At 34.9% G+C, this 23,151-nt stretch overlaps 1 protein-coding gene and 1 long non-coding RNA gene across 4 annotated transcripts in view; one reads left to right on the top strand and one right to left on the bottom strand.

Annotated features, from left to right (window-relative positions):
• The window catches only part of LOC135120900 (MPN domain-containing protein CG4751-like), a 121,506-nt gene extending 99,489 nt beyond the window's left edge, over positions 1-22,017 (top strand). For both annotated transcript variants that reach the window (XM_064045236.1, XM_064045230.1), the window contains 2 exons: positions 19,725-19,973; positions 20,026-22,017. In XM_064045236.1, the coding sequence (XP_063901306.1) occupies positions 19,725-19,973; positions 20,026-21,044 (1,268 nt within the window). In that variant the 3' untranslated portion in view covers positions 21,045-22,017. The remainder of the gene's footprint in view (positions 1-19,724; positions 19,974-20,025) is intronic.
• Positions 478-2,547, bottom strand: LOC135120890 (uncharacterized). Of its 2 annotated transcripts, XR_010278782.1 has the most exons (5): positions 2,251-2,547; positions 1,916-2,199; positions 1,271-1,858; positions 861-1,222; positions 478-773 (listed from the first exon to the last, which is right to left on the bottom strand). It is a non-coding gene; the product is annotated as an uncharacterized LOC135120890 (long non-coding RNA). The 2 variants fall into 2 exon arrangements; XR_010278779.1 differs by having other exon boundaries at positions 1,916-2,547.
• Positions 22,018-23,151: the final 1,134 nt, after the last annotated feature.

The raw sequence follows: 23,151 nt of genomic DNA, 5'->3' as shown, positions 1-23,151 counted from the left end.
ATTATTGTAGATTCGAGTAAAATAAGTGATTACACAGTGTTATGTTCCAACCATTTTGGAAGAGACTGTTTCGATGCCAAAGCAAAACGAATGCGCCTTTGCAAAAACGCAGTTCCCACTTTTAACGTAGATAAAAACAAATTTCCGTTGGCAACATACACTTTACTATAGCCTTATATATTTCAGATTACTGATTCTACTAACATCCTACCAGGTCCAAAGCCGACTGTAGTTTTAGAACAACAAAATTCTAATCAAATTTCACAAATGCAGTCTGATGAAAACAAAGAGTTTCAGGATCTCAAATATCAATGTAAGGTATTAAAGTTACAGCTTAAGAGAATGCAGGCAAAATATTCGCAATGTCTATCAAAAGTAAATCATTTGGAAGAACAGGTCACTACATTAAAAACATTAAACATTGAAATCTTTATTTATTTTAGACATTCTAAAAAATTATAATAAAAAAATACCAAGATGGTCAGAAATTACCGTCCGTATGTGTACAGTATGGAGATTCTGCAGCCCTAAAGGCTATAAATTTTGTCATAACAATTTGATTAAACTACCCTCCAAAGCCACCATTTCAAGGTACATAGGTGATTACCAGGGGCAAAATGAACTAATTAAGAAACGTTTATGTACAGAGATAGCACAACTATCTCAACCAATAGAAAGAGTCTGCTCTTTAATTCTAGATGACATGTCAATCACTGAAAAACTACATTATAGCCGATCAGAAGATAGAATTTATGGTCTTGACACATCAAAACCTGAAAAAACAATTGGTGAAAAACCTAAAGTAGCAAACAAAATGCTTTGTTTTGTGATACACGGATTGTCCACAAGGTATACCATACCTACAGGTTACTTCTTCCATTCTACGTTGACGGCAGATGAGTTATATTCACTGACTAAGAATGTGTTACAATTTGTAACAGATTGTGGATTTATTGTTCTGAGACTTGTTACAGATAACGCATCAATAAATGTTGCCCTGTTCAAAAAATTTGGTGATGACTCTCTAAAAAATTGCATTAATCATCCTATTTTAGAACAACTTCCATTATTCTTGAGTTTTGATTTCTGTCATGCCATAAAAAATACCAGAAATTTGTTTTTAGATCATAATTTATTTTCTTCAGAAGGCATGATTTCGTCAGGTTATCTCAAACAACTTTATGAATTACAGAAGGATATGCCTGTAAAACCTGTAAAATACCTACGAAAAAACATTTATTCCCATCAAATTTCGAAAAGATGAACGTACTAAGAGCAATTCAAGTATTTCATCCTACAGTTACTTCATCACTAAGATTTTTAAAAGATTCAGGTGACAGTAATTTCTCAGGAGTCTCCAGCACTGTAAACTTTATGGAAATGATGTATAATTTTTTTCAAGTGCATAATGTATCAAACAAACAACATTATATTCATTCTTTAGACAGCAGCGTTGCTCCGTTTATAAATGTTGATGATGAACGTCTCCATTGGTTAAATATCACGTTTCCAAATTATATTGAAGACATCCAGAACTGTTCAGCGCGGATTGGTTTAAAGGGACTTAGTAAAGAGACTGCCCATGCACTTCAGTTCACCTCTAAAAGTACTTACTTATGCATCAAGTTTTTGCTTACCCAAGCAGGATTTTATTACGTGTTGACACGTTCATTTAGTTCTGATGCTATAGAAGCTACATTTTCCCATATCAGATTGAGAGGTGGTTCGCAGGATCAAACAGATGCCAGGGCAGCGGAATATGCACTACGGCAAATTCTCCGTTGCGGAATTGTAAAAGTTTCTGCATCGTCAAATCCAGCAGAAAAAAGTGGTTATGTTAGTAGATCTACTATTTCAACTTTGGAAAAAAGAAATGAAGAAAACAGTGACGAAATTGACGAGGAGATACTCTTACCCATCATTATAAGAGATGAAATCTACCACTTGAGTGAATATTTCATACCTGCAAATAATATTATGTCTGCATCTGTTGCATTTTTGTCCGGATATATTATCAAGAAGGTAGAACAAAAATTTGCTTGTGATGAATGTAGCAGACAATTTTTATCCACAACAACACCAGGACCGCTTTTAAAATTAATTACTTATCAAAATCTAGGCGGACTAATAAGCCCTAACGAGCGTTTTGTTGGCGTTATTTATAAATTAACATCAACAATTCAAAATTTAGTACCTTGCCTGAAAGGGGAAAATATTTGCAAAAAATTAATTGACTGGATACATCCTCACCTTCTTAAAAACACTATATTCTCCTGCACTGAACACAGAGATGCAGTTTGCAGATTTATTATAACTACAGCTGCAAAACCTGTACTCGATAATATTTGTTTAAGAACAACGGATTCGTTAAAGAGATTAGGTTTGAAAAATAAACCTTCGAGCCGAAAAGTGTTAAAATTATAACCAGCAATTTTGGTTTAATTATTATTGTTATTTATGTGTAGAAACAAAATAAAAATTATGCTTTGTTTTTCTAAAATATTTCTTCACAACTCTAATAAACTAACGCTGTCAACCTCTGTTGTCAACACGCTGTCAGTTTAGCAGTTTACTTTAAGTATATAGTAATGTAACCGTTTGGTGGCGACACTATATGTCCATCAAACGGGAACATTTTTATCAATGGAAAATGAAAAATTGAAACGGCCTTATCTCGAGAGATTGATGGAGTTGGCGATGCTTTTTAAATTGGGTGGCGACATCTAGGAATAGTTTAGGCAACGACCACCCATGACGGCTTAAAATTCGGGTCAGAAAGAACAAAGGCGCCGACACGAGCTGTCTCTACTGATTGATATCTATGCTGTGGAATTACTTCTGAAAATTATTTTTACGCAACCCAAAATACTAATACCCTGTACCACTTGATATTATCTAAATTTAAAATGAAATGCCTAATCCATGATTGCTTTGACTTTGACGTTAATTAATTTTTAACATTTTTTTTCATCGTTGACTCGCCTCTAGAGCCCCATTGGATCGACGACATACAGTCAGATCAATCTGGGCTATACTGAAGCCGTAAGTGCTCTACCAATGTTGTTCGCCGCTAATGTGCATGTGTTAATTCGCCATCTCTGCGTCACCTAGAGCCTCTTTGAAGTGCAAATCTGCAACCTCTGGACTTCTTCAGCCATCCATTTACAAAAAAGCCCAACATTTTCAACAGATTAGTAGTTAAATTATTTACTTACCTGTTTGAGTTTGTGTTGTAACCTTTGAATAAAATGCCGTAAAAGGAATTTTTAGAAATAATTTTCTCGTGATTAATCGGTTGTAAAAGATCAAGAGGCACACTGACAAATTTATTAGCGGCGCCGGAGGAGATTTCCGACTGGCTGCGGTACCACCATGGACACTCGCGTAACCTCATTTTCCACAATTGTCAAAATGAGATTGCCAAACTCACAGCAATCATGAATTAAGCATTTCATTTTAAATTCAGTTAGTATCAAATGGTACATGGTATTCGTATTTTGGGTTGCGTAAAAATAATTTTCAGAAGTAATTCTCTCGTGACTAACCCTGTATATGTGTTCTTACAAAAATGTTGGTGTCATTATCACAAAATTTTCTGAAGTACAAATTCATTTTAAACATATGCGTAGCAGGCTTCTTTGGATTTATTTTCACATTAAATATGTGCCATGTATATAATTAATGTTAAATATGTTAATTTGGTTATTTCAACTTATGGGGGTTCTCATAAAAAGTAAAATTAGCGCAATCAAATTTTATAAATTTTGGAAATGCTGGATATGTTTTATTCTACTTCAGGGGCGAGGGAAATTCTGTCGAAACAACCTTCGACCAATTTTTAAAAACAACCTCCATGTAATCCCCAAATCATTAAAATCAATTTTAAAGAAAATTCATTATAGTTATCTAGGTTTCAACAAATTCATTAATAATAATAATAATAATAATAATAATCTTTATTTGCCCAACAGATTAGAAAATCCAATTACAGGACAAAAAAAAACAAAAATTATAATGCATCGTAATTGACCCTTTTTCTGTAAGCAAAGTGAGTAGACATTATATAAATTCCAATGATACAGAGGGAGACAACATCGCGCAGGCGAAGTCAGATTTTTGGAGCGCCAAGTTAAAATTAACCAATGAGCGACAGATTACGCATGTATAGCTGGTTGCATTCTGTCAAAGCGGTTTGTTGTCACAGGCCTTTGCTCTGCTGCTGGAGTGCCGGATACGTAGTTTTGAAGATGCGTGCGCACGGAAAGTCACTATGGAAGTTTTACGATCTTACAGGAAAAGGGTCAATACACACAATGTAACGATGTATGCACCCTATGGATAATAAAACATAACAAAAAATAAAATTCAAAGAAAAGAAAGATCAAAGTAAACTAAATAAATAATAATACTAATAATAATAATATTAAATATAAGATTAACTCAAGTTACATTATTCATTATTACTGAAAAAGTAGCTAGCTGCATGCAATATGTCAGATAGCAATGAAAAGTTAAGATCAGAAACCAAGGAAATTTGATTAAATAAATTCGACTTTACATAGATTGGTGACTTAATTAACACATTTGTTTTAGTTACTTGTAACCGAAACGTTAAGTTGGATCTAGTACTTACTCGAGGTATGTGAAAATCAAACAGTGAAATGAGATGTGCACAATCTATTTTTCCGTGCAATCTTACGTCTAAACTCTAACGTCTTAAAATCAAATTTTGACAGAAGGGTAGCGTGATCGAAGCCTCTTTGCGGATAGATACTGAAAGCCTTAAAATACAGAAATTTCAAAAATTTTCGTTGTACTCTTTCCAATGCGTTTTTTTGACAATAGTAATACGGCGTCCAAACAATACAACAATATTCTAATTTAGATCTGACATAAGAGTAGTATACTTGTTTAAGAGTTTCGATATCATCAAATACTTTACAACTGCTTATTACAAAACCCAGCATTTTTAAAGAAGAAGTAGTGATATGTGCGATATGGTCATCAAAAGTGAAACTACTGTCAAATATAACTCCTAGATCTTTAACGACGTTACATCGGATTAAAGATGTGTTACAGATACTGTAATCAAATGAACAATATTCTTTTTGCGGGTGTAACTAACCACATGACATTTACTTATGTTGAGCGGCAACTTATTTTTGACACACCAGGTTACAATCTTCACTAAAACATTTTGCAGTAAAATGCAGTCTGTAATAGATGTAACTTTGGAAGAAATCTTGAGGTCATCAGCAAACAATAGGAGGTGTATCAAAAGATTAGGTCTCAAAATATCTGTAATGTCATTGATGAAAAGTATAAATAATAACGGACGGATGTTACACCCTGTTCGGGCACGCCTGAACAGGGTGTAACATCATAAGATTTAAAACCGTTGTATGTGACGTATTGTTTCCGGTTGCTTAATTAAATATGACCTAAATAATAAAAAAAAGAGTTTGCAACAGAAGTTCATGGTTAATCTTATCAAAAGCTTTTGAGAAGTCCGTATAAATTACGTCTACTTGCCCTTGATTGTCGAACACATTTGCCACGTACTGGGTAAAGCAAGAAAGATTTGTTGCTGTAGATCTTTTGTCCATGAACCTATGTTGTTGTGGAGATACAAACTGTTTAATTTGATTATAAATGCAGTTATATAGTCTTTTCGCAAAATTATTGAGAACGGAAATTGGGCGGTAGTTAGAAATTAATGATAGATTGCCTGTTTTTAGCACTGGACAAATTTTGGCAATTTTCCAGGTATTTGGAAAAGTGTTAGCAAATAGTGCTAAGTTAAATAAGATGTGAAGAGGTTTGAGCAAAGTATATCTGCAATCATTAATTAGATACCTTGGTATTTGATCTGGACCCGCTGTTGGTTTATTTTTTAAACTTTTTAATGCTGATATAATTTCATCGAACGTTATATTAGAAACAACCACATGTTGGGGAGAATGGTTCAGCTCAGGGGACACGTTGGCTGAGATAGTATCAGGCACAGCATATACACTCTTAAAATATGAAGCAAAACTGTTCACTATACATATCATCAGGAGTTTCATGCGAACTATGTTTTTCATCGGTTACTACCTTTGAAATTCTAGTACTTCCCTTTTTGCTTTGAATATACTCCAAATTTTTTTTTTGGATCAACTGAAATGTTATGTTGCACATTATCAATATAAATCCGATAGGCTGCAGACATTTGAGCCTTAATTAGCGATCTTAAATCTTTGAACTTTTGTAACTGGAATGCATCACCGCTTTTTTTATATCTTTCATAACATTTAAATTTATTTTTTATGTTAATTATTATTTCTTTGCTGTACCATGGAGGATATGAACGAGAAAAGCATTTGTTTCTATAGCATGGGACATATAGGTCGAATACAGCATATACCTTATTATAAAAAGCATCACCAGCTTCATTGACGTCAGTGCATTTTTCTAACTCAGACCAATCAAGATTCAAAATAGCATTATAGAGCTTTGGAAAGTTTGCTTTTCTAAAGTTATACACTTTGGATTTAGAAGTACAAGGAAAGTTATTATTAATTGGTTTAACTAATGTAAACTCAATCAGCAAAGAGGGATGATGACCGTCTTCAGTAAGCAATGGACTGCACCCTCGTGACACATTACACTGAAAATCACTAATAACTAAATCCAAGCAACGGTTATTGTTATTAGTAACAGTATTAAATTGATCATAATTACAATAATGTAGAAAGTTAACAATTACCTCCGATTTCGACTCTTTTTTTGTGCTGTTGATAAAATTTGGTACATTGAAGTCGCCTAAAAGCAATATATTTTTTTATCAAGTACAAAAGACTCAAAAAGTTAAAAAAATGACTCGAGATCATACAGTGAAATATCAGGGGGATTCCAGGTAAGGGCGGTTTCCTTGGCATTGAACGGGGACATTCAAATAAAAAAAAAAAACAACAGATAAGTCAAGTGTACAACTGAACTGGGTCCTTTGGTACGCTGAAACCCTCGGAAGCAGGTATGAAGCTCAATATCTCCTTCTGGGGTGTTGACCATTTTCGTCACAATTGGTGCGAAGGAATTTCTGTCGAAATAACGTTCGACCAATCTTTTGGCAATGGTTGGTTTGAATAAAACTAAATAGATGCTTATACTCCAAATACGAAGTATCTACTCGAATATCAAATCAAAATGTTTCTAGTTTTTCTAGATGATGCTAATACTTCAGTAGGTACCATCAGTTGATGCTCAAGTAGCATCCCGATACAACAAAAAAGGAAAACAGTGGCATTATTCAACCATCAAGGAAAAAATCAAGTCACCAAAATATAAGTTAGTATGAGGTAAACAACTTGAGATGGGAATCTCTATGGCCCGTGTTAGAAAAAACGCACTGCACAATTTATGCATAAATAAAAGTTAATTACCTGAAAAGTTTTCGATATTCCCTATCCTAGTGTGTTCTTCGAGCTGAATACACCTTTTGACGACGTTCCACGTTCATGAAAGTCGCCATGTTTAGTCAAAATTCACTCTTTCAACCATCCTACTCGTTTTCTAAGCTGCTTCACAACCAGGTCACACATTTGTCACGCCGATGCTCATTTTTAGATTAAATGCTCACAAAACGCGTAGATGCTCAATTTGTGTCCGGGGAGATACAATGTTTCCAAGTAGGTACTTAGTATGTAGAATAGATCAGCAGGTATATAAGAGTAATACTGAAGTAGGTACTTCGAACTTCGAATATGAGCATCTACTCAGTTTTATTCATACCACCTACAGCCACTAGAAATACCATGGCCGACTAATATAAAGATAATGGCCTGTCCAAGAGGTACCATACGTGTTGCCATCTATTAATAATTACACTTAATAATTTAGCAAAATTTTAATTTGACTTGAAATTATGAGGCTTCAAAACGTGTAATGGTGGTTTGTTTCGGTACGAATGCCTTTGTGCCTTTCAAAAAATGTTAATAATTCTTTTGTCGTTTTTGAATTATTAATAGATGGCAGCACGTATGGTATCTCTTGGACAGGCCATAATCTTTATACTAGTCGGCCATGGAAATACATAGTATCGTCATCCATTGTTGTACGAGTGGAGCAAATGCAGTTGGTAACACAAAAAATTCCCCTGATTTGGAACCAAATTTTGTCAGCAAAGTTGACAGCGCGTAAACCATTGTTGTCACGTGGTCTTGGCGTGCACATTATTCTTCTTTAAAGTCAATTAATTGTCAATTAATATAACTAATAATTATTGGATAAGATTTTATTGATTAAATTTTATATTTTATTAATATTTATCTAATCAACATAAAACCATTTTAAAATTCGCGGTCTGTCAAATGGTGTCAATAATTTTTGTTTTTGTTAAGTCAGGTTTGCTCCACGGTGACGATACTATGTGTTTTCTAGGGGCTATAATACCACCCATAATGTCTCGCTTCATTGTTTGATTATGAGCACAACGCTGATCAACTTTCGTATCCGAATTACCCATGAAATAAATCAGTGAGGGTTGCACGTAAGGCAGCTCGTCACATATTTGATTGACTTCGAGGACCTATGTCAGCTTGTCTTCTCCTCGGCATTGTAATGAACTTCATAAAACGACATAGAATTATTTTCAAAGTCAATCAAATCTGTAAATTTTCTCTTGAGAGTTGTAATATTGAAAACCTCAAGTTTGTAATAACCCAAACATTCCGCCAAAATTGAGACATGCGTACAAAATTTGAAAACACGCGAAAATCTAAAAGTGGCCATGAACTGTGATCGCCATCAAATGGAGGAACCCTACGTTGTGTTTTGAATGGCGAAATGCGTTCTGATGCAAGTGGTGAACCGCAAAGGTGGCAGAGTGACCTTGAAACTAACAACACAAAAATATGGCGGGAATAATTTTATTAAGTTCTTTCCTTTTTGTTGTTGTTTTTTTTTTTATTATTTCTACTTACAAAAATCTCGTTCTTTTCAAGTGTAAAAATTACAAATTTGGATCACATAAACACAGCTTGTTTTTAAAAGTATACAATGCTCTATTTTGCAAATTCATCTCTAAGGGCAATGGAAAGCAATGCCCAAATTATTATGGTGGCATATTTTGATTAGAAACGATTTAACTGTCATTGAACTGTTTCTTTGCACTACAAGCTACGTACAACCAAGCCGCGATACCCCCAGAAACGCCACGCTATCTCCATGCTGTGTTCGTTGGCGCCTAAGGCAGCTGCTTCAAGTAGTATCCCGTAACTTTACTCCATCCACCGCGTGACACACGACACTGGCTACCTCCAGTAAAGTTTCCTTTACCAGTAGACCACCCTCCGCATATCTCGTGTTGGCGGCATCCGATATTGCGAATAAACAGTCATATGGATGACAGGAAAAGTTGGTCAATCTTGACTTGGCCCGAACTCGCAAACCGAATTCAATTGAACAAAATTAATGAAGCAAGAGTACATCCTGAATCGAATTCCCCAACACATAAATACATAAAACACATGTTCAATATGGTCAAAACATAAAATATCATTCGGTTTGTTTGTACATCGTTCTGAGAGGTACTTTCGAAAATCAATGTTCCAAATTTGGAATCATAAAACACATAAAACATACCAAAAAATCAGCATAAAATCCCATTTGCCCTTTCGAATCCACGACGACATTTATTTCGCCAAAGCGACTCAATCTTTAAAATTTAAATCTTGTATACTGCCCACAACTATGTTAGAATTCCTGACGGGAATCTATTTAAATTGAAATCATAATTTAAGAAGAACCATCCATTCCCTGAGATATTTCACAATTTAAAATATTATAAAATATTGCATTTAAACATTTCTGGTATAATATTGTTGTTTTTTTTTCGTCACACAAGAAAATAAAATGTATAATTCCCAGCAACTTCGTGAAATTAAATAACAATTTTATCGCTTTTACCAAGTCCGAGCGCGGTCCGGGAATTCCAACCAGCTGCCCAGTCAACGCTAGTCTAAACAACAATGATGCAATGTGTCGAATTGCAGAATGGTCCGACGCTGTCGTCGCAACACGTGAGATCGGCGAATTATCAATTAAAAATCATATTAAACTTTACTTACACATGGGAGTAACGATCGTGTGATTGGTGATTTCAATTTATAGTAGAAATATTGTTCCTATATACAAATTTAGCCGCCCAAACTTAGACACCACTTTTCACCCCATTTGGGGTCGAATCTCCGAAAATGCTTAAATACGTGTTTCATTATTTGTGTTGGAGACAAGTAATAACAATGTGATAACCCAAACTTCCCGCCTCTAAATTTGACATTGAAACAGTTTGAAAGGCCCGCGAAAAATTCAAAAATTCAAAGTTTGGCCTTGGCTATGATCGTCTAACAAATGAGAACCTACGTTGTGTTTTTTTTGTTTGATTTTGAAAAATGGCGGGAAGAAGTTCTTTCATACAAGTGCATACACTGTCGAGAGCGCAAGAAATAATAGACAAAATTAGGTTGGTCCAAAAGCCTTCCTAAGGGGGAAAAGGAAACGAAGAACGACAGACGCTCAATTTGCCCTTCTGGCGAGTCCGCAGGGCCAAGGCGCCATCGGTCTTCATTCCCCAAAACCCCCTGGGGTTTTATTCACCGACATATTACATGTCAAACACCTTAAGATATATGAACGAAGAACACTCGCGAATTGACAGACGTACACATATGAAAACCGAACAAACACAAGACCTACACATATGTAAATTGGATGGCAGAACCCGAATCATGAGAGTGTGGCGATCGAACAAAATATATAACAAAATATACCAATTTCATTTACGAGCACAGAAAATACCCAGAGGGGGCGTTGTAGCGCAAGTAGAGGTTGGGACTCCTGAACGTCACTGTTCTCCCCCACGACGGTGATTCTATCTACACCAAAGCCTGCTCACACGCACATCTCCATTACGAACGTGCCCTGCGAAACGAGGCGGTTACGATCGCAGATCCGTAGTTGGGTCCCGGCTATCACGAAACCGGCAGCGTTAAAAACCCGTGATCGCCCCCTGAAGCTATACAAACCCGCGGACTTGTGCAGGTGACGCGATTGATCCCGTCAGTTTGAGAAGGAGTCGCGCGCCCCACGTACACTACGAGTTATGTGTTATTTACCTTTAATTTCACTTAAATGTTCAATTTCTATGACTCTAATATTAAATGACAACCGAACAAGTGTTAAAGTTTCAACAAAGAGCAATACACAACATTTAAATTCGCCATACACTCTTACGGAAATTCAACAACAAATAATTCTTAATTGAGATCAAATTTGGACATCAGATAATTTACATGATAGATACATTCACAAAAAAAAACATTTACAAGATCAAAACTTAGCAAAGATTTATAAAACAAAGATCTGGTGTGACATAAACTTGTGCAAATAAAATATCATGTAAGGTCAAAACTGCAGAGCATGGAAATTTACGTTCAATTCAAATTATACAACAAGGAAAATTACTGAGTCTAAAATTGTGAGATAAAGAAAAATTGCATGAGGTGAAACATTGCAGAGTTAACAAATTTACATGAGGTTAATAATAATTCGTGTCCAGTCAAGTTATTGGTTAAAATTCAAAACGTGAAATTATTCAGCTACATTGTGGGCCATTATTATACATACATTTCCCCAAACAAAACACATAAACAAAAAACATGGCAGACAATCTGCAGGTGCAAAATGGCGTTGGACGAATTCGTCATTCCAAATAATAGGCGTCGAAAATATGCGATGCAAATACGATGAATCCTGTGGCGTTGTATAAATAAAAGGAATAAAAGGCACGTCCCCCCATGACCCACAATGTTGTTAATTTGTTCAATATGTTCAACAGTTAAAACATGTGCTCGGTTAAAAAAGAAACAAAATGGACGCTTCAAAATGGCTGCTGCCTGAACAAAGAACGGTGAAAATAACAACTCGTTTGCCGCCATCCAAAATACAGATTTCACAAATATAGCTAAATAAAGCATGGCCCGAACTAAAAATCACTTCCTGTAAAGCCCTACTACGACGGATTTTAAATGAAAGATAAAAAAACGAGATTAGTGAAAAAAAAACGCACGCGTCGATGAGTCACGAGGTCAGAAGCGCCGTCGGGACTTGAAACTCGTCGCGAAACAGGACCCAGTCCAAAACATGTGTTCAAAACATACCTCTCCAAAGATGCGAAGATTTCGACACGGCTTACCGCCAAAAGGAACACAAAAACCTCGTTGTAAGAACGATGAGAAATCAGGAACACCCAATGGCTCAACGGGGGCTGCTAGGTTTTCCAATGGAACAGCGTCGACACTGAAAAATAAAAAAAAACAACAGCAAAGGCACAGAATAACTCACAGTTATAAATACGACCTGTTGCTCGAAGCGCTCGAAAGGAAGTGGTGTGTCTTCTCGAAGCGGTCAAACGGAAGTCGTCTATTTGTTCGAAGCGGTCAGAGCGAAGTGAATCCTTTTACAAGAAACAAAACCACCCTCGCCCTTTTTGCGCATGTCTCTTTCTTGGTGTGGTTGATTGCCAACCTTCTCTTCTTCTTACCAACCGTTTCTTGTGCGCGCGAAATTCATTTGAAATTTAAAAATTCGAATTGAATCCTTACAACAAGTTTCACGTAAAAATTTAAATTTACAATAGAAATATTCCTACACAAATCTAGCCACCATATTTCACCTCCTTAGGGGTTGAATCTTGAAAAATGCTTAAATACGTACTTTATTATTTGTGCTGAAGAGCATTAATACCAAGTTTTAAGTAAACATCATCACAAAAATATTTTTCTCATACAAACTTAGCCACACTCTTTTTTACCCCCTTAGGGGTTGAATCTCGGAAAATGTTTAAATACGTGGTTCATTATTTGTGTCGAAGCGCATTAATACCAAGTTTCACGTAAAACTTTAAATATACAATAGAAATATTTTCCCATACAAAGTTAGCCTCCACATTTCACCCCCTTAGGGGTTGAATTTTAGAAAATGCTTAGAGACGGGTTTCATTATTTGTGTTGAAGAACATTAACACCAAGTTTCACGTGCAAATTTCAATTGATAGTAGAAATATAGTTCCTACACAAACTTAGACACCACTTTTCACCCCTTTAGGGGTCGAATCTCCGAAAATGCTTAAATACGTATTTCCTTATTTGTATTGAAGAGGATTAAAATGTACCAGGTTTCACGTAACGATGTAAATTTTACAGTAGACATTTTGGTCCTGTACAAATTTTATCATCCCTTTTCACCCTCTTAGGGGATGAATTTCGAGAGAGCCCGTCTTAAACGATGTCTCCAGTATAAAATGAACATTCTCTCCAAATTTCAACTTTCTAGCATTAGTGGTTTGGGCTGGGCGTTGATAGGTCAGTCGGGACATTCCCTTTTATATTTAAAGACTAGCTTTTCGCCCGCGGCTTCGCTCGGGTAGACGATTCGTTGAAGACCATTATTACCAAGCTTCAAGCAAAAAAATGTATTGAAGGACATTAATACAAAGTTTCCAGTAAAACTTGACATAAAAATATTTTTCCTTATACAAACTTTGCCACCCTCTTATATACAAGGTGATTGCGAAATACATGCAAAAAAAAATGGGGAATAGCGCACAATATGATTATGTCACTGGGTAAAATTCACGGTCCTAAGTAGTAGCAGTGTCTAGAAAAAATTGTTTGAAATTAAATGTAAATTGTTGTACGCGCCGCTGGACTGTTTTGTGACCTACATCATTACTATAATGAATGGAACAGAGCGAGTCGGATTGAGAACCAAAAAAGTGATTTTATCAGGCACTTTTTTAATCGCAACGTGAAAAACACGAAAAGGGCCAGTTAGCATCGAGCGGTCGGTGAAATCGGTTTATGGTGGAGTTTTCCCATGCAGATTGTGTCGATATGGTAATTGGTGCGCGAACATCAGTGGTACAGCAACTCCGAGATCATGGTACCGTCAACTTCAAACTCACGATCGTGGCCGTGATAGGACAGAAAGAAGAAGTTGGATTTTCACAGCTTGTAGTGCATCCTACATTAAAAGAATACGGCCACATCCATACCATGTTGACAAAGTACAGCGTTTGGAGCCCGCTGATTGTCCACCTTGTGTAACTCACTTTTTGTCCGATCAAACTCCACATGCTCGTCAACAAGTACGATTGCAAGAGACGGTTTTCGATAAATGTGTATCGGTTGGATGAAACAGTTCGTTTGTGAAAATCAACAGTGTCCAGAAATTATCGAAGAGCTTCAACAACAAGTGAAAGTGGCAGCCGCTACTCAACAAACATCTTGCGACGCTCTGACGCCTGTATGACCAGTCAAGGATAACATTTTCAACATTTCTTATAAAAAGGTAGTAACATTTTAAGTTGCTCTTATTTTTGTTCTAATAAACAATGCAAAATCGTTGTGGCAAGAGCCAAACATCCGTCAGAATCAAAAGTTGATCATCATGAAGCATTACCAAAAAATGTTCGCACTGACCTTTAATGATGAATGAATAAATGAATGAACGAATGATAAGCAGCAAAAAGTCGGTTTTACTTTTAATTGAAACTGAAAGTGTTTAGGTCGTTTTTATTCGAACGTTTTTCCAACTCTGTTTAGAAGGTGGCTCAGTGCCTTCGTATCGAGGGTGGTTCATGGGGGTTTTGCCCCATTCGATTTTTAATTTGTTTTTTCTATATTTCGACTTTACTAGGGTGGGGGATGCCGTGGTTAAAATATTTGCACTTATTTCGCAGTCACCCTGTATACGTATTTCTTTATTTGTGTTGAAGAGTATTAATCCATGTTCCATGTAAAAATTTATAGTACAAATATTTTCCCATACAAACTTCGTCACCACGTTTCATCCCCTTTGGGGTTGAATCTCGGAAAATGCTTAAATACGTGTTTCATTAATTGTGTTGAAGATCATTAATACCAAGTTTCACGTAAAAAGTTAAATTTACAATAGAAATATTTTTCCTATACAAAGTTAGCCACCACTTTTCATCCCCTTAGGGGTTGAATCTCTGAAAATGCTTAAATACGTGTTTCATTATTTGTCTTGAAGAGCATTAATACCAAGTTTCACGTGAAAATTTAAATTTACAGTACAAATATTTTTCCCATACAAATTAAGCCAGTAGTTCTCACCCCTTTAGGGGTTGAATCTCGGAAAATGCTTAAATACGGGTTTCATTATTTGTGTTGGATACAATTAATACCAAGTTTCACGTAAAAATTTAAATTTACAATACAAATATTTGTCCCACACAAATAAAGCCTCCACTTTTCACCCCCTTAGGGGTTGAATCTAGAAAAATTCTTAAATGCGTGTTTCATTATTTGTATTGAAGAGTATTAATACTAAGTTTTACGTAAAAATTTAAATATACAACAAAAATATTCTCCCATACAAACTTAGCCTCCACATTTCACCCCTTAGGGGTTTAATCTTAGAAAATGCTTAAATAGGGGTTTCATCATTTGTGTTGAAGAGCATTAATGCCAAGTTTTACGTAAAAATTTCAATCTATAGTAGAAATATTATTCTTATACAAACTTAGCCGCCCAAACTTAGACACCACTTTTCACCCCCAAAAAATGCTTAAATACGTGTTTAGTTATTTGTATTGAAGAGCATTAATACCAAGTTTTAAGTAGACATTACCATAAAAATATTTTTCCCATATGCACCCCTTTTCACCCTCTTAGGGGTCGAATCTAAGAAAATACTGAAATACGTCTTTCATTATTTGTGTGGAGACCATTGATACCAAGTTTCACGTAAAAATTTAAATTAACAGTAGAAGTATTAGTCTATACACATTTTACCACCCCTTTTCACCCCCTTAGGAGATGAATTTCGAGAAATCCCTTCTTCAACGATGCCTCCAGTATAAAATGAACATCCTCTCCAAATTTCAACTTTCTAGCTTTAGCGGTTTGAGCTAGGCGTTGATAGGTCAGTCGGCACATTGCCTTTTATATACAGTGCATCTTTTTTAAAAGTGGCCATAGGGATTCCTATGTTAAATTTTAGACCCCATGTTAACTTTTATTAGGGTGGAAACTTAGAGATGATTTTTGCGGAGAAAATAGCCTTAGGGTTCTACTTTAATTTTCACTGCCACTTTTTGCTGTAATTCCTTAATTTGTGCTTTAAAAAATAAAAATTATTTTGATTAAAAATGTTTGGTACATCATAGACGGTTTTGACTTATCATTTTAACTTGCCATCTTTGCCAGCTAAATTTTGATTTAATCATTAAATACCGTCATTGCAGTTTTTAGAAAAGAAACGGAATGATGGAATTCAAACATAAATGAAGATAATAAAAGATAATTTCACTAAAAATGGTTTTTTAATGTCCACGATCGAAAAACCTGTCTTTATAAATCTGCCGTAAAATTTTCAAAATGTGCTCTTGCCGGGTATGGAACGATGTGGGAATGCTGCAGCAAAATTTTGCGCAGTTTCTCTGTGTCGATAAGGCTTTAATGTATCCATCAATGACCATTCCTTCTTTTTCTTTAATTGTGTGCTGCATCATGTTGACGAATTTCGGTCACTAAAAAGCAGTAATCGAACGAGTAATCAAAATTTAGAAACGTCAGGTTTACATGGCTGCCTACAACATTAGCGACAAAAGTATCCAAATATTTTAATTTTTTTAAAGGAATATCGTATAATTTAAAATACGACTTTTTAATAAAATCGACAAAAGACAACCCAAATTACATCCAGTAAAAATTTCAGCTCTGAATCTTTACTCAAACATAAGTTAACATTGGGTACAAAATTTAACATGGGAATCCATATGGCCACTTTTAAAAAAGATGCACTGTATAAAGATTATGCATTATTATTTAAGCACAAATTTCATTACCACAAAAAAGGTTATACTGAGTCGACCTTAAACGACAGACATATGCTGTCGGGGAATTTTTTTTTAGAACTTTTAGAGGGGAACAATTTCATCGTACATGATTTTTACGTAACTTTAACCGTTTCAGCAGCATAAGCAACGGAAGTTGTCAAAGGAGGAATAATTTTCCCGTTTTGCCGATATTTTTCATTGCTACGTCGCTCCTATTGATCGTAGCGTGATGTTATATAGCCTATATGTATATACGATAAATGGACTATCCAACATAAAAAGATTTTTTGAATTCGAACCAGTAGTTTCTGAGATTAGCGCGTTCAACCAAACAAACTATTCAACTTTATAATATAAGAATAGATTACATTGTATTTATTTTTCTTTTTAATTGCGGTCCAGGTTCATTAATTCTGACTTCTTCATTCTCATTTTTTGATTCGTCACTGCTCCTGAGAATCTGGGACTCCATTCCTTCAAATTTGTCGTCACTTCCGGTCCCGATATAAATAAACCTTTTATAACTTTTCACATGATTCACCATTTCAGAATTCACAAAGAACACAGCATTTTAATCCAGATTGTCAACAGCTACATGTTCTGCTGCAAGCTTTTTTGCATTTACATTAAATTATTTTTAATTTTTAGCGCAGAGGTGTTGGTTTCTCTGTCTTTGTTACAGGAAGAAGCCCATTGGTTCTGAACACCAATCTTCTAAACTAATTTGAATTCCATACCATTTTTGGACTTGATACGTCGTAAATGCATAATATCGCGCAGCACCAATTGTAGGTGGCAAACAATAAGCAAGTTTAAATTTACTTTGTGTTGTTGATTTTTATGAAAAGTTGGTAATGAACTTCTTCCAAGGTTTCCTTGTTCATGCTACCTGGTGTATGGTTACAAAGTCACTAGAAAGCAAGCCGATATATTCAGGTCAGATCAGGTCATTTTTATATTTGAAAATGCCAAGGAAATTATGGAGCTTCCTATATTTTTTTGAGAAGCGTATAAAATCACACAGCCAATAAATGCATGAAGAAAGAGACTATTCTTTACTGCTTCTTTGTGTTTTAAACAACAGTGGCGGCTCGTCAGATGAAGCAAGTGAGGCGGCACCTCACAGCATATATCTTAAGAACAGATTGACTTAATTTGTAATTAAAAAAGAGCTTTCAATGCATTTTTAGTTGCAAAAATATGTTGAAATGGCAAATATGTAGATGATTTTTTATTTTTTACGCTTTCTGCTGATATTTTCGGTTGAATACCGTACGATTTATGCCCCTAGTTCTTTAACTGAAGCGGCCAGAACGTCAGTTCACTTGAACCAACGAAGCCCAATCATAGACATGTCCATGGCTCAGCTCCTATACTCCTATATCTGCGTTCGCTCGGAACTGAGGCGATATCTTCGGTGCTTCTCGGCCATTTTCGGCGTTAAACCATTTTCCCATTTATTTTACAGAACGGAAGGGCTGCGGGGTGCGTGGGTAATTAGCATGAAGGTGAGTAAAAGCCCACGTGTTGATGTTTCGTGTTTTTGTCTCTTTCATAGGTACAGGTGAGTGAAAAATGAATCCCGAGTACCATATTGTCATGTTCCTTCTTGAAACACGGTTTTTACAGCGAACCGAGCTAGAACGTCGGCAAATTTTGCTAAATATCGAACAGTCAAAACCGTTGATTCATTTAACTTCCATTGATGAGCGACAGAATCGTCAGTACTCCTGGTCTTTTAAATCAACTTGGTACGGAACATATAAATGGCTCTGCCGTAATATTTGTACGACGTCCCGGGATATAACGATTCAAATAATTTCATTCGAAGTGCAAAGTTACATGAAAGTTCCAAAGTACACATTAAAAATTTCATGGGCCTAAAACTTTTAGAAAGGAACACAACGACTATTCCCGAATCCCTCCAAGAAAGCGTTAGTTTAAACAAAATTTTGACTTTTAAAAACATTGTTGATTAAGTGTGTTATGGGCGTTATGGGTGTTATTATTAATATTATTATTGTTAATATTATTAGGACCTACCACTGAGCCGGAAATGACCGATATTCGGGCAAGACTTCTATCATTACTAACTAGTAAGACCCTAAGACCAAGTAATATGCATTAATCACATTAATTTAATTAATTTGATTATTAATATTATTATTAATGTTATTATTGTCAAACTTCTATCATCGCCTCACCACATCAGACAGTCACGAGCCGCCACTGTTAAACAAGGAAATCAATCAAAGCCTTAGCCAATGGTGAAAACATCATCAAATATTAAATAATCAAATGGGAAATAGCTGTATTAATAGTCTTGTACATCAGCCTCTTCAGTTTGTTTAACATTGGAGCGTAGTGAAATAATAAATGGGGTAAAAGGTTTACTGTCTTTTATTGTACACACAATAAGTGAGAATTATCCAAGAGAACCATCACACTCCCATACAAACTTTCATCCCTGATTTTACGCCCTTGGGGGTGGAATTTCTCAAACGCCTTTCTTAATGAGTACTTACATTACAAAAAAAACCCACTGTCAGTCAATCAGTCTGGAGAAACACTGTTTATATTATGTATAAATTATTAGTTTGAAATTGGCTATGGTTGTGCTTTTTCTTGGTTTTATTTGTATTTAACGTTTTTAAACTCACATGTAAGTATATCATTGTTTTGAATAAAGGTGCATTACGTTACCAAAATGTCATGACTGAGCTTCTTGGGTATTGTGGAACCATATTTTCAACGTGTTATAATTGATTGGGTACCTTGTGATCTTTGCTCGAAAAAATCTGTATATATATTTTTTCAGACCTACATGTTACTCATGCTTTTCCGTGCCGAAACACCAAGTCTGATAGAAGGAATGCGCAAGAAGTAGAAGCAGAAATTTCACGATCAATTGATAAAGAAAAGATTACCCTCGTTGGCTGGTATCACTCCCACCCATTTGCAGCAGCAGCACCAACACTTCGAGATGTAGATGCTCAGTTGGATTATCAAATACGAATGAAAGGGAGTTCTGATAATAACTATATGCCATGTATTGGAATGATAATTTGTAATTCAGTTGTTTTTGTTATTGATGTTTCAATAACTGCGAATCGTTTTAGCACCCTACAGCTACGAAAACAATTCTTTGGAATCCAGCATTATATCATACTGGGTCATACCGCCTCCTGAAACAAAACCAAATGAGTATGGGCGTCCAATGTTGATGTCTTACAGCGTTATACAAGATTCATTGATAACAACAAATGTAAAAGAAGAAATTAAAAGATGCGTTGAATATTATAAAAAAGAAAGAGATTTTATTAATTTTAATGAAAGATATTTAAATAACAACTTGTATATAGACAAATTAAAAAATACACTCTTATCGAAATTTCCCCGCGATGAAAACGAAACTGTTCTGTGGTGTTTTATCAAAGATGCTGTGGGTCATCATACTGAAGAAAATGATTGTTTGTTGTCTATTCCATCAATTTCCAAGTCACCTTTATTACCAAATCTTAATTCATCCTTAAGCTCAAATCTAATATTACAAAGTGATATTTCGAATATTTTATTTAATTCTGGGAAGTTTCCCACAGCGAGCAGCTTATTAGGACTTCCTGACCCAATGGCACATAGTACTTTGGCTGCAAATAATATATTTTTGTCGACTAATCTTTTTAAAATGCAAGAATTATTAAAACCACTATCATCTAATAACAACACAATGCAAACTAAAATGAAATCTGATCTAAAGCGTTGCACGTCACTAAAAATCCCTACAGATATTAAAGGCAAATCCGAATTTGCAGTTGACTTACTGAATTTGAAAAATAAGTTAGATTTTATTGCCCCTGATTTAAATTTGTCAAAATCAGATTTTTCTGTATCTGATTTGAATTCAAAAACCGTAAAACAAGAATTGTACATTGCTGATAGCAATATTAGTTTAAACAGAAATACTGACTTAGGAGAACGTTCTTTGAAAATACCTAAAAGCGATTTTAACACAATAGATCTAAGTATATGTAAAAACTCGAATGAAGTGAAAGAAACTGCAACGGATTTAACCATTCCTTCAGATAACAGGAATGAAGCAAATGTAGATACACCATTAAATTTGACAATTGAATATTAACTACACCTGATTATTTAAATGGCTTAAACAAATGTGTATATTGCAGATAGCGAACAAAACAATTTGACAATGCATATTAGATTTCGCGACGATGTTGTCAGTTGTAAATAATGCAGCGCTTTTGTAAAGAAGCATGCACATAAATTATGCACATATTTCATGGGATATTTATGCGTATTGTGTATTGTTTAAAATATCGTTAGTGTTTAAAAATGTATGCATCAGAGACAAAAATTTATTGTTTTCAAAGCAATATCCCTTCCTTTTAGTAATAACAACTTTAGACAAAAATCTATAATTTTACTTCTGATCAACTTCAGTAATTAAAAAAAATGTTGCTTTGAACTTTAAAACACGTGTAGATTACAAAGAAATATGTATCTATTTTTTAATTCAGGGACACCAATGCACTAAAAATTATCTTGTTAAAATTAGAATTTTTTGGCTGTATGTAGATATTATTGCTGAAAAAGAAGAGAAAACTTCAAGTAGCTTTTGAAATATTATGTTGGGAAGAAAGAGAAAAATGTAAGTCTAGAAATTTTAACAAGTAAAATACCAACAATAGATGCAGAATGACTAAAACTAGAAGAAGTTGTGCAAATTCATCTTTCGCTTTTAGAACAAAAATCGTTATTTTGAATAACTCATACAAAATGCAGTACTTACAGGTTTTATACATTAGATACCAATGTGGCTAAACTGAACAGTAGGTTATAGTGTACATATTTCTGAGCTCATGTTGCATGTTAATAATTAGTTGAATGTATCACATTCTTGACATTTCAATAACTTTTAAAGAATAAAAATTGTAAAGTAGGTATTAATTTTCGCTGTTAAGTAAGTAAAATATGTATTCAAATGTTTAGGTTCATTACAGTTTTAAGCGTGTATGATTTTGATAAATTCTTAATAAAGGTATGCGCATATTCCTATAAAACACTTTACGGATTAATGCGTTGGATTCCAGTAATTGTTCTATATTTTTCACTTTCCGAGCTTAAGCTAAGAAGTATTATGAGTTATGGGATAACTTTCATATTCTCTCGATGTGTCATATTCATGAGTACAAAAACATCGATCTTCCCGTTTCTATTTGTCTGTTATCTTCCCACGCAAAAGCTCTAAATAAGGGGCAGCGCGATAAGTGTTACCAACAGTAATCTGAACAAAAAATTCGACGTCACCACCTTTGAATATTATCTTTACAAACCTCAGGAAGTGAAAGCCACTAGTGCAAAGTTGTGTCTGTAAAGAATATTAGCATCAGTGGCCAAGAATGAACACTAACAAAATTATTGTTTTGAGCGTAGCCCGGTTCCTTGGAAATATATAGTAGTAGAATCATAAATTGTGCTTAGGAAGAAGGAAGCAGCAATCCTTAAAATGCCTTTTTTTTCTTTTATTTTTTTATCTTTCATGGTAACTCAAATAACTATACATAATCGTAGTCATTAATTTTATCGCTTACAGCAGATCTCGGCGAAAAATATATTTTTCCAGTGACGGCGTAATGTAGTTTGCACTAGGCATTCGACAGCCTAGTGCTTCGATTGATGTTTCAGTGTATGTTTATTTACTTTACAAGGTAATACTCAATCGATTTTTCGTAATTATTGTTTTTAGAAATTTAAACAGCGGCACGGATATACAGTCCAACCTGTCCACAACGGACACCCATGGGGAATCTCGAAGTGTCCGCTGTCAAGAGGTTTCAAGACACGAACTAAAGAAAGCAGTACCTTTTAACATGCACATATATGTACTTTATTCAATATTTTATTGTTTATTGCTACATACATATTATTTCTTTGTTATAGGAGGTAAGCGCTGAATATTCTCGGCCTGATATACCTTATTTGCGATTGCTCGTCGGGAAATTTGTACAACTCATAAAACCCTAGAGGGTCCCCGTAGTATGTGTGTACAATTTCAAGCTTCACTGCCCATTAGTTTTGACACAATTGAGGAGTATAGTTTGAAAAATGATGGACTTATCAGACCTGTTTAAAATTGAACATCGAGCGGTAATAAAATTCTTAGCAAAAGAAGGAATTGCTTCGGAGGATATTAAGGACAGGATGGTTTTTGTGTTTGATGAAGCTTA

This window comes from Zophobas morio, unplaced genomic scaffold, assembly GCF_036711695.1.
Source record: "Zophobas morio isolate AGI-343-1 ecotype UQ-CSIRO unplaced genomic scaffold, CSIRO_AGI_Zmor_V1 ptg000005l, whole genome shotgun sequence".
NCBI lineage: Eukaryota > Metazoa > Arthropoda > Insecta > Coleoptera > Tenebrionidae > Zophobas > Zophobas morio.
This window is presented reverse-complemented; position numbering and strand designations above follow the sequence as displayed.